General features: G+C 44.2%; 1 protein-coding gene across 2 annotated transcripts in view; it reads right to left on the reverse strand.

Annotated features, from left to right (window-relative positions):
• The window catches only part of TASOR2 (transcription activation suppressor family member 2), a 74604-nt gene that overhangs the window by 48370 nt on the left and 13426 nt on the right, over positions 1-12808 (reverse strand). Inside the window, exons 2-9 of one of the 2 annotated variants that reach the window (XM_075063636.1) lie at positions 8801-8946; positions 6417-6512; positions 5529-5601; positions 3712-3803; positions 924-1061; positions 656-780; positions 528-547; positions 325-424 (exon numbers count right to left, since the gene is read on the reverse strand). In XM_075063636.1, the coding sequence (XP_074919737.1) occupies positions 325-424; positions 528-547; positions 656-780; positions 924-1061; positions 3712-3803; positions 5529-5601; positions 6417-6512; positions 8801-8946 (790 nt within the window). The remainder of the gene's footprint in view (positions 1-324; positions 425-527; positions 548-655; positions 781-923; positions 1062-3711; positions 3804-5528; positions 5602-6416; positions 6513-8800; positions 8947-12808) is intronic. The other variant, XM_075063639.1, reaches the window with a different exon arrangement.

Consider the following 12808-nt stretch of genomic DNA (forward strand, 5'->3'; position numbering starts at 1 on the left):
TTTTGAGGTGGGGGTTTATAGTTGTCTATATAAGACATAGCCCCTAGTATTGGGATGGTCCCGATAATATCAGGATGTCTGGATGATGTAAGGGAGTAAGAGGAGCTCCTTACCCCCCTAAGCAGGGGTGCTGCTGAGTTTATGACTGAGCCTTTAGCTTTTACATCTGCTTGAAGCTCAAAACTGCCTTTCTAGCTAAGGTGCCAAAGGATACATCTGTGATTCCCAGCATCAGTGTCAATAAAGCCTCAAATTGTGTTTTTTTTTCCATTTCACTCTGCGGCTATCCAAGCATTAAAAAAGGAAAAATATACGTATACTTACAGTTGTGCTGGAATCACAGCACCATATGGGGACCTAAGGGCTATATCACACAATATGTGCCCCTGGATAGAAAGCTGCCCTCTCCATGGGCAACAATATACTAAAAATAAAATTAGAAAAAGAATTGTCATGTGAAAATGAAAACAATGCAAATAAAGCTACAGTTAAAGACAACTTTTCAAACCAACAAGAGGTTCTCTTACCTTTATTTTCAAGTTCAGTTCTAGAGAAAAAAGGGTGAGGGAGGGAGGGAGAAAAGATGAATGCTTAAAAATTGTCAAGGAAAAATGTCACATGACTGAATGCTGTACAATAACGTAAAGTCACTTACATTCTTTTATGATTTAATGTTGACATAATTTTAGGCTCCGTGTATTGAAAGGCTATTATTACACAGGGACAGAGCTGTCTAGGGCGTTCAACAACACTGTCACTGGAAAATTCATACACGTAATACTGGAAAGGAAAAAAAGGAAAAACAGATGAAAGAGAATGACTTCACTCAGCAGTGCCTTAATGCAGTCCTTAATCCCACCCCCATCTCACATTAAGTTCAGAAATATTTCTTCAAGCCAGCTCTTTGTTGCCAGCCACTGTACCTGACTCAGTTCGAAGGCCCGAAAATGACTAGTCTCCAAAGAAATATTGTTTATGTTCACAGAGATGTGGCAGTCATAGCCAGGAGTCGGATTGGTGTAATTCGCCGTGTAATTCTCTGGCACAAACTTAACCTTTCCCTGTGACAAACACATTTGCCAAAAAATAAAGCTGGTAAAAATGCTTTAAATGGAAGCAAACCACCCCTGAATTTGAAGATAACTTTGCCATCCTTCCCCGAACCTCAAAGCTCTCTATAAAAGGTGCTGCATGCACATCCTCCACAACTCCCTGGAAGAGGGAGACCAATAAATCGATCTCCACATTGGGGACCTGCCGAGCAAGGCAAGCAGGTGGCGGGGACACAGGGAGCCTATGTCCTCCTCCGCACACTCGCTGCGGTGAGTGCAGGGGAGAAGAACCAGAACCAGGGCACTGATGGCAGTCTGGGGCGGTGTGGGGTGGAGGGGGCTGGGGGTAGAGAGCCTGGCACAAAGCGTGGGTGGATTGCTGGGAGCCTGGGGAGTGGCAAGGAACTTGGAGCTGCCTTTCCCACTCGGCTCCCCTACTTCCACCACCCCCCCTCACCGCTCTGCCACCGCCACCTCCCTGCTGCCAGGAGGGCTCAGACAATGCTGGCCAAGCACCATCTGGAGAACCACAGAGAGGGGAGGCAAGAGAGGATGCCTGAAATCCAGCACCACGGCAGCGCCCAGTGGCCAGGAGGACAAACTTCAAACTGCTGGACCGCATACGTGACACTGTTACAAGGCTGCAAGCTTGCGTGACATGCAGAGGTGCCGACTCCGTGGGTGCTCCAGGGCTGAAGCACCCACAGGGAAAGCCCAACTCACCTCCGCCTCAGCCTCTTCTCCTGAGCGCACCTTGTGCCCATTTTTTCCCCCTAGCTCCCAGCGCTTGCACCACGAAACAGCTGTTTTGCACAGCAAGCACTGGGAGGGAGGGGGAACTCGGCGGGGCTGGGGCAGGGATTTGGGGAAGAGTCCAACAGAGGCAGGGAGGGGCAGAGTTGGGGCAGGGACTTTAGGGAAGGGGTTGGAATGGGGGTGGGGCAGGGCTGGAGCTGGGCGGGGGGCACGAGTACCCACTGTGCCGGTAAAAGTTGGCACCTATGGTGACACGGCTGCAGGATGGATCAATGTCACGCCAGATGCTTAACATTTGGAAGTGCTGTAATTCTGCCTTTGGATAGGAGTATGTGTGCAGCTCCAATCAGCTTCCATGGAAGCCCCATCTTTGCAGCCAAAAGCTGAGTTTGTCATTTAAGTCTAGCAGCATAGTAAATAGCGTGACTAGGTGTCTGGTTTTTGACCAGAACACTCAGTCAAAAAGGTACCTGGCAAGTCCAGTTGGCACTGCTGACCAGGCCATTAAAAATCCAGTCGGTGGTGCTGCAGAGCCAAGGCGGGCTAGTCCCTACCAGTCCTGGGGCACTGCGCTGTGCCCCAGAAGCAGCCAGCAGGTCCAGCTCCTAGGCAGGGGGGCTCCAGGGCTCCACGCGCTGCCCCCACCCCAAGCACTGGCTCCGCACTTGGGAGTTGGGGGGTGTGGTGCTTGCAGGTGAGAGCAGAAAGCCCCACGGAGCCTCCTGCCCCCCACCTCCTGCCTAGGAGCCGGACCTGCTGGCCGCTTCTGGGGCACAGTGCAGTGCCTCAGGACAGGCAGGCAGCCTGCCTTAGTCCTGCTGCGCCGCTGAGAGGGAGCCACCCAAGGTAAGCCTGCACTCCAACCCCAAGCCCCAACTCCCTGCCCCAGCCCTGAGCCCCCACTGCATCCCAAACCCCTCATCCCTGGGCCCACCCCAGAGCCCGCACCCCCAGCCCAGAGCCCTCATCCCCCCAAACCCCAACCCACGACCCTGAGCCCCCCCAAACTCAAAGCCCTCTCCTGCACCCCAGAGCCCACACTCCCAGGCTAGAGCCCTCACCCCTCCTGCACCTCAACCCCCTGCCCCAGCTCAGAGCCCCCTCCTGCACCCTGAACCCATCATCCCTGGCCCCGCCCCAGAGCCCTCACTCCTCCCACCCCCAACCCCTTGCTTCAACCTGCAGTACCCTCCCACATTCTGAATCCCTCGGCCCCACCCCCCAGCCTGGAGCCCCCTCCTATACCCCAAATCCCTCATCCCCAGCGCCACCTCAGAGCCCACACCCCCAGCCAGAGCCCTCCACCCCCCACCCTAACTACTTGTCCCAGCCCAAAGTCCCCTCCTGCACCCTGAACTCCTCATTTCTGGCCCCACCCCAGAGCCCGCACCCTCATTTAGAGTCATCACCCCCTCCCACACCCCGACCCCCTGCCCCAGCCCAGTGAAAGTGAGCGAGGGTGGGGGAGAGTGAGCCACTGAGGGAGGGCGAATGTAGTGACTGGGGGGCAGGTCTTCAGGGAAGGGGCAGGGCAGAGCCTCGGGGAAGGGCGGGGCTAGGCCCTTCAGTTTTGTTCCAATAGAAAGTTGGCAACTCCAGTAGTAATTAATGGATTGTGGAACAAATACTGAAAGCCCTTCTCAGATGAAACCCTCAGTGACATCCACGCTTCTGGAGTAATATCAAGGTGCTCACTGATCTCATACTTTCATGGTGCACTGTGTCCCTAAGCAATATGTACTAAATACCCTGGATTCCAAAAACAGATATCAATATAGTATTGATTTTATATCGTATCAATATTAAGACAACACACCAATATTATCATTTTTGTGTTGCCTGCTGCTCTATGGGAACTTTCATTAACCAGTCTGTGGGGGGGAAAAAAAGATTTGAGTTTTACCTTAATTAGTTTAAAAATTACAATATAGCCAGATTTTCCATGATACCAGGGCCTTGGATGAAGGTAGTCTGAGTACTTGGAAACATACGCCCCTTTAAAAAATAAAATAAAAACATATTTAATATTCTTTTGGGAATTCTGGATTATAAATAATGACAAAATAAGAAAATCCCAATGAAAAACATCTTAGTATTATACTGTATGATTTGTTTTTTGAGTAAAACCTTAATTTTGAGCCTAAGCTACCTGAAAGTGTCCCTTTGTACCCTGAAAAGGATTCTTAAAGGACTGAAACTGTGACGGCTCAGTGTTGTCTGCTATTGTAGATTGTGGGCCCTGCAATATATTGTTTATATGAGACCCAAGCCTACCATGTAAGACCACACGATTACTTCGCACCCCTCCCAAGACGCTCAAATCTCACAGGAGATGTGTATGTTATAAGATTTTCCCAGTTAGAAGTGTTCAAATCCATTTCAAAGTTAAAATTAAGGCCTATGGATTTATTTTAGACCTGACTGGCTACAGTGTACACTACCAAACTTAGAGCCTACTCCTGTGAGTAGTCATCTTACTGACTTAGTAGGAGTACTTACAGTACGCGGTTTGCAGAAAGGTCAGAAATAGCAGTGTATGTTGGCCTAGCGTTGAGGGGGTTAATATATGCAGGGGTTATCAATTTGGAATTTACATAAGTAGGAGAGCTCAGATCAGACGTAACCTGTGGTGGTGTCTGAGGGCTTGTTTTTATTCAGCTTTCACCTGGGTTAACGAAAGAGGGACAGTCTGTGGTTCAGACTAGATTACAACCACTCCTTCCTACGTCTTCTCTGTAACCTCTACATGCCCTCAACTTCCAGATAAAATAACTCTAAAGTATTTTATGATACAAGAGAGCTTTATGTGAAAGTTGGCACCTCCTACCCCCTTTCTCTGTGGGGAAAATCCAACAGTGCTTATAGCCCAAAACACAGATAGCTACCAACAGTCAAAACCGATATCTTCCAGTTCATTGGCTGCATTTATCCCTTGATTTCCATATACAAGAGGGTGGCAAGGGAAGGGAGTGACATTATGTGTTTGAATTCATATAGGCAACAATTCCTTGGCAGCTGCTAGTGTACAAAACATCAGAAAAAAATGAAACCACAACATATCTTGAACTACTTTCAATAAAAGGAGCTATGTACAAAAATATTAGGTCAAGCAGGAGAAAAAAACACTAAGAAATTAAAATATTTCAGACACTTTCTATTTTAGCATTGCTTTCACGTAGCCCCCTTCCCCCAAAAAACCAAAAACGCATGTCTAAATTCTCAAAAATGTAGTGTGTGATTCATTGCCACACTACTTCAGTTTTACACCCGTTTGAGTCCACTGATTCCAGAAAGTTCGATTCCTGAGCAAGGAGGTATAGTTACAATAATATCACTTTCAGTTGACCCAAAAATCTATTTCAGCTCCCTGATACCAATAATAAAAGTAGTTTAAAACAGAAGATACAATGCTAACAAATATGTCGCCTTAGTTTCAAATTTTAGTTCAACTTCTCAGGGTGGTTTTTTTGTATGTTTGTTTGAACTTTAAAGTGTAAAATTGATGTAAGCCTCTGAATTATACATTTGATCAGCTATACAGTTGGGTGTGTAAATCAAGTTACGAACATCAGCGGCCCTAATCATTTAGATTTGCTTGTACTATTTTGCTTTATAGTAAACAAAATGTCATAAAAGTTCATTTGTATGTTTCTTTTTAAGAAACTGCTTGCAGTTCGTTATAACAAGTCAGATATTTTCCTCTCTGTGCTTAAATCTTACCTTTTGCTGGATCACCTAGTGTGGTAAGGGATCTGGTGTTTATACGAAGTCCACTCTGACACACTGCTTTTGCCTTCAAAATAAGTTAGAGCCTCATTTATTTATTTTAAACATAAGATATATAGCTATCCTGTCACTATTACAACACTTAGCAAACATATCTTCAGTTAATAAAGGCATTTAAGTATTGCAAAAAAGTTAATTATTTTCACATCCACAAGACACTTATGATCTGGATATAATTACGGACAGATCCAATGTTCATTGAAGTCAGGGGAAAGATGGCCCTAAATGCTGAGAGCCATTTATCAGGTCTGGCTATGACATTTAATGAACATTTTATATTCATGCAACACACAATGCTTTGGAAGTTTTTGGAAAATTCCACCCCCTCAGAAATGTCTTGGCAGACAGATAGCTGATGTCTTGCACTTTCTTAATCTTCTAGCACTTTACTTCCACAACCTACAGAGTTTCTTCAAAAGGATGCTTGTAAATTCCTGTTTTCTGTCACTGAGGTTCTTTTTCATTCTAAATGCATCTGAGCTGTTTTGCTCATGTCTAAACTAGATTGTAAATTCACTGGGGGAGAGAAAATGTCCTTCCCTCTGTTTGCACAGTCTGTCAGCACTCAAACAATAGCAACAACAAAAGAGTTTTTTAAAAAGATGAGGAGTTACTGTCAGATCCTTTTTATCAGATAAATTCTCCTCTGGGTTATTTATACAGCAATGATCACAATGAAGAGGTAGTGCAGATTACAAAGAGAAACTAAACCATTTAAGAATAATTCTGATGGACTTCCCTGGGGAGGAGCCTCACTGAAAATGAAAGTACTCAGAGATGCAGCCTCTCAATATGTTATGCTGAACAACTCTTCCACGTTACCTCTCTTTCACTATCAAACAGAAGAAATGCATAGGTCTCGTCAAGTTCCTCCTTGGTATAGCCACTCGCTTCCTTTTCTTGGCTAAAAGTTTTGTACTGTAGGAGACACAAAAAGGCTGCTTCTTTTATATATTCCAAGTACTAGACCCATATTGATATTGTGACACTGGGAATATTATGAATTTATATAGCACATTTCATTTAAAGATTTTAAAGTGCTTTACAAACATTAACTAAAGGTAACTACCATGCTTTTTTCATTAATTTCAGAAAGCATTTAAGGTCTTACAGTCTTGAAAGCATACATACTTAATATGTATTAATAATTATATTTTATAAATCAAAATATGGTAGTTAATAATTAGTTCCTCCTTTATTTATGTAGCAAGACCCAAATTCAGGATCTGTGATTTCCCTACAAATATCAGTGACTTCACTAACACCCAAAGCAATGCAAGGAAACATCTACCTGCACTGTTTAGATGCTAGTAAGATAAACAACTGCTGGTGCAGGGGAAACACAGATCATGGAATGCCTAAAAAGGCTTTCAACACAAGTATTTATAGACTCAAAGACTTTAAGGCCAGAACGGACCATCATGATCATCCAGTCTGACCTCCTGTCCCTGTACACTGAAGGCCACAGAACTTTGCCCACACGTCCCTGTAATGGACCCATAACCTCTGACTGAGCTACTGAAGTCCTCAAATCATGATTTAAAGACTTCAGATTACAGAGAATCCACCATTTACACTATTTTAAATCTGCAAGTGACCCGAGCCCCATGCTGAAGAGGAAGGTAAACAGCTCCCATTGACCTGGAGCAGCGATCGGCTGGACCTGCGGATGGGACAGGTACACAAACTGGCCCAGACCACCAGGAGCTTTCCCTACACAAGCAGCGACCCCTATTTGAGAAACCCTGCTCGACAGAGTAGCTGTGCCAGTGTAATGCAGTGTGACAGCATCAGAGCGGCCTAAGCCTGATTTGGCAATCGTCTCCATGCAAGTCCAGCTGAGGAGATCATTGGCTAAGGATAGAATGTTTAACCAGTTAACAAGGCGATTCAGCTCCTCAGCTGAAGAGACAGGAAGAGGAAAGAGCAGGGAGGGGTAGACAGGAAGGAAGGGCCAGTGAAACCCAGGATCTCAGGGAGGTGAGAGCTCTTCCTTCCCTCAGCGGCGTATTATCGCCTAGGTCGACAAAGCCTAGGCCTAGGGTGGCAAATTTGAAGGGGCGACAAATCTGAGCACCTACGGAGAAGCTCCCCTGCTCCAGCTCGCCTCTTCTGCAAGTGTGCTGCCGCGTCTTGTTTCTCTCCTCTCCCTCCCAGCGCTTGCCCGTGAAACAGCTGTTTCATGGGGAAGGGAGGGAGGGGGGAAGAGGGAGAGCGTGGCGCTGGGGGAAGAGGTGGGGCTGGGGCAGGGATTTGGGGAAGGGATCCAATAGGAGCAGGGAGGGGGTGGAGTTGGGCGGAACTTAGGGGAAGGGGTTGGAATGGGGGCGGGGAAAGGGTGGAGTTGGAGTGGGGCAGGGGTGGGCGGGGCAACAATTATTTCAGGGCCTAGGGGCAGCAAAATCATTAATCCGCCACTGCCTTTCCCACTTCTCCACCATCACCCTCCCCCCCACACCGCCTAGAGGGAATGTAAAAGTTTTATGTTGTTGGAGGGACAAGGACTTGTCTACTGTAAATAAAACACTTGGTGTTGAACTTGCCACTGGCGTACATGAGGACTGCTTGCAGAGAGGAATCCAGGGTGAGGGAACCCTGCCCAGTGACATGTTGACTATGATTTCAGCTCTATTTTTGGTTAATGACAACAGAAGCACAGGTTCCTGGGGGCTCGGAGAAAAGAGTCATCTGCAGTCTTCAAATAATACAGCCTCAAGCACAATACAAATGAAGATGGTACTGGAAAGCCAGGGCCAGGGTAAAAGGAGAGACATCCTGATTTAACTTGGGGCTCAAGTCAGCGTGAAGCAGCTCATGCTCCACACGAAAAGTCTTAGAGCATAGGCAGCAAGCATCACATTACCATTTCAACCGGTCCTGATGGCCCCCCATGACTTGTAGAGGAGGCCCTGCAGCTGCAGGTTTTGCAGCCTTTATTCCACAGTCAAAGGAAGGAGCAGGGTGGGGAGCGGAAGGGTCAAGAAGAGAAAAGAAAGAAAATGCTCGACTCATTCAGGAATTGTAAATTGGGCAAAGGTCACAATGGGATGTATAAATTAACTGAACTCTGAAAACGAAAGAATCAAACATCTGCCATAAATGGCAGGCAAAAATAAACAATGGAACATAACAGAACCCTGGAAGACACAGAAGGAATTCCCTCCCTTGCAAAACCTTGAACTAAACCCCTCGCCCACGAAACATACCTCCTTTAAAAAGACATCATTCTTCACCAAAGTCACGCGACTGTACTGAAAGCCATTCCGAGATGTGCAATCCAAATATGAGTTATGCAGCACCGAAACTGCTGTCTGGTAAAGGGAATTTGAATCCACTGGCATTTGGTGAAAAGCTGGAAGTAAAACCATAAAGAAGTGAAAACATTCATGAAGACAGTGTGTGTACACAGATCACCACAAGTCTCTCTTCTGATTTTAGTAGCAGCTGAGCAAAACAATAACAGACATTGCTATACTTATTGATAATTCAACAAATCCTGACATTAAATTACAATGAAAAATGAAAAAAAAAATTGAGCACATGGGGAAGTGAGGTCTCAGCTCATTTCCCTGGTGCATGCAACTCAGTTCTACATAGGACTTGTATATCAATCTCTCTGTAGTTTCTATTTGAATTGGGAAGTCTCTTGGTAGCTAACTACCCTCAAATTCATGCAAACTACAATATTTTAGAGCTGCAGTTTAAACTTACATCAGACAGGAAGAATATGAGTTCACTGATCTCCTTTAGCTTCATTAATAAGCTCTAATAACTACTGAGTTCAGTCCTCACACTTTTCTCACAGGACCCCTTCTCTCAATCCTCTCTAAAGAGACATGAAGCTGAGGAAGACTTATTTTATTCCGACCAGACACACCTTCAAATTCCTTTTCACAGCCCTGTTTTGTTTTTGTTTGTTTGCAAATTATATAAATGCAAACCCAAAGATAATAACATTTAAATAATAGGGACAAATGCAGGGGCGGCTCCAGGCCCCAGCACACCAAGTGCACACTTGGGGCGGCAAGCCACGGGGGGGCGCTCTGCCGGCACCATGAGGGCGGCAGGCAGGCTGCCCTCGACGGCTTGCCTGCGGAGGGTCCGCTGGTCCCGCGGCTTTGGAGGACCTGCGGGAGGTCCTCCGAAGCCATGGGACCAGCGGACCCTCCGCAGGCACACCGCCAAAGGCAGCCTGCCTGCCTTGCTTGGGGCAAAATTCCTAGAGCCGCCCCTGGACAAATGAGACCTTACAGTAAATTATGTTTGTGATTCCTAATAATGCCAGATTTGATCACAATGTTACAAATAATATCTTAGATCTGTTGTTCCTCTGCTGAGCAGTAGCGGATGTTGGGACCTTGGGGGTCGGCTTTGTCCTGGAGGAGAAATCAATGATGTGGAGTCAGGGTATTTTCTCTGTGTAACTTGTTTATTTACACTATATACACCAGTCATTGAACAAAGGTCACTAACCACATGCAGGCAATCCCAATCCCTCTTTAAGAAATCTCAGGCCAAACACCAATGCCCATTCCCAGGATGCCACTCTTCAGCAGTAAGAATTAATTCTAGTTAGAGAGAATGATTAAAGCAGAAAAACTCATTGTTTACCACAGCTCCCACAAAAGAGCTGTGGTAAACAGCTAGTCACAAAACTAACATTAATACAGTGTTTCTTCAGACCGTATACTGCTCACATGTAGGGTGACCAGATGTCCCGATTTTATAGGGACAGTCCCGATTTTTGGGTCTTTTTCTTATACAGGCTCCTATTACCCTCCACCCCCATCCTGATTTTTCATGTTTCCTGTCTGGTCACCCTACTCACATGCTAAGAGAAGGCCATTGCAAATCCACATGTAACAGCAGCAACTGGTGATTCATGCCATAACAGATCCTAAACTTTACAAACTATAAGTAAATATATTTGACTAGGAAAAAACAGTGTGTTACCATAGAACTATAGTTGCTAAAGTCCATTCAGAGAAAACACAAACACTTAACATTCAGGAAAACCTGAATTAAGATTCTTTAAGACTTTAAAAATCTTTATTACTGGTGAGTGTGCACAGGCCAGAAGCTTCAGTTCACAGGTTTAGTTTGCAGTACAGACAAATTAGAAACGACGTTTTTGTAACCTGTGAACTTAAAACAGAACATGAGCTTGAAGTCACTGAAAGACAATAAATATGGAAGCTCACAATGCCATTTTGAGACTAATTTTTCCGTGTATAGTGGTGCTTTAAGAAAGATACCAGGAGATCTGTAAAGATAAGGGGTTAGATCTCACGTGAAAAGTATTATCTTCATCATAGCTAAGACTAAGTAAGAGATAATTAGTCTCTGTCACACCACATTTTTCACTTTTATGATCTTTTTTCTTTTTTTCTTCTTTGCAATAAAAAACTTCCCTAGTCCTCAAATCCCATTATCCCTGTCAATTACTCAGATCCAAGAAGCTCTAACATAAGGAAAATAACAGCCCAACGCTCCCAAACTGGCAAGCTTTTAATTTATTTGTCTATAGCCTCCGAGTTATTTGATTTTGCATTTCTGCAGCATATGATTTACAACAATAAAAGGGAGATAAACTCCAGTTTATGTGAGTCAAATGAAAGGTATGAAGAAAGGCAATTATATCAGTAGAAAACCAGAGTTAAATCATTGTTGTAATAAATGCATTTAGAGGACAGACAAGAATGGACATCAGGTGTATAATTATGGAAATTAACTGTTCAAAAGTGCCTTTTTCTTCCTGTGGGAAAGTTACCTCTTTTTTCCCTGCTCACATTTGCCCTTTATCTATCCTGCATTGTACTAATCACTCTGTCGGGATTATTATTTAAAAGTAGAAGTAAAAAAGTAAGAAACAGAACTATTTTTCCTAAACACACAAAGATGAAAAATATTAAATGTATTTTCTCTTATTGACCCTAATGATGATAAAGAGGAATATATTAGTTTGGTTTTTCCTGCCCCCTCTTTATTTTGCTTTTTCTACAGCTTTTCCTCTCACATCTTGAAGATATTAAAAAGATAACATGGGAGGTCAGACTTATTCCTGTAAATCAGATGAGGTAATTTTATTCTACCTATATAAAATTCCTCGACAGTTGCAATTGAAATACACTAGCTTTCTTCCCTTCTTGTCCCAAATTTTATGAGAGTGCTGCTGTGTGCTTTTACATTCCACCTCAGTGATGGCTGAATGTCATTGGTGAAGGAAGTAATAAAGGCCCAATCCTTCAAATATGTAAGCTCGTGAAATCACTTTACTCACACAGGCAGTCCCTGTGATTTTAATGGGGCCAAGGCACAAAACAAGATTAAACTAGCCAGAGACACAAAGAGTAACAAGAAAATATTCTACAAATACATTAGAAGCAAGAGGAAGACCAAGGACAGGTTAGGCCCATTACTCAATGAGAGGGGGAAAACAATAAGAGAGGAGGAAGGATAGCTCAGTGGTTAGAGCATGGGCCTCCTAAACCCAGGGTTGTGAGCTCAATCCTTGAGGGGGCCATTTACAGATATAAAGCAAAAATCTGTTGGACAATTTAGTTGGGGGTTGGACTAGATAAGATCCCTTCCAGATAATTAAGCTATCAATTTGAAAAAACCTAGAAGATGATAATGTGATAAGTAACAATCAGCATGGATTTGTTAAGAGCAAATAATGTCAAACCAACCTAATAGCTTTCTTTGACAGAGTAACAAGGCTTGTGGATGGGGGGAAGCAGTAAATGTGGTATGTCCTGACTTTAGCAAAGCTTTTGATACTGTCTCACATGACCTTCTCATAAACTAACTAGGGAAATACAACCTATATGGAGCTACTATAAGATAGGTGCATAACTGGTTGGAAAACTGTTATCAGTGGTTCACAGTCAAGATGGAAGGGCATATCGAGTGGGGTTCCTGCAGGGATCAGTTCTGGGTCTGGTTCTGTTCAATATCTTCAGCAATGATTTAGATAATGGCATAGAAAGTACAGTTATAAAGTTCGCAAATGATACCATGCTGGAAGGAGTTGCAAGTACTTTGAAGGATAGAATTAAAATTCAAAATAATCTGGACAAACTGAAGAAATGGTATGAAGTAAACAGGATGAAATTCAATAAGCACAAATTCAAATAACTCCATTTAGGAAGGAACAATCAGTTGCACACGTACAAAATGGGAAATGACTGCCTAGGAAGGAGAACTGCGGAAAG

Source organism: Chelonoidis abingdonii, chromosome 1, assembly GCF_003597395.2.
Source record: "Chelonoidis abingdonii isolate Lonesome George chromosome 1, CheloAbing_2.0, whole genome shotgun sequence".
Lineage (NCBI taxonomy): Eukaryota > Metazoa > Chordata > Testudines > Testudinidae > Chelonoidis > Chelonoidis abingdonii.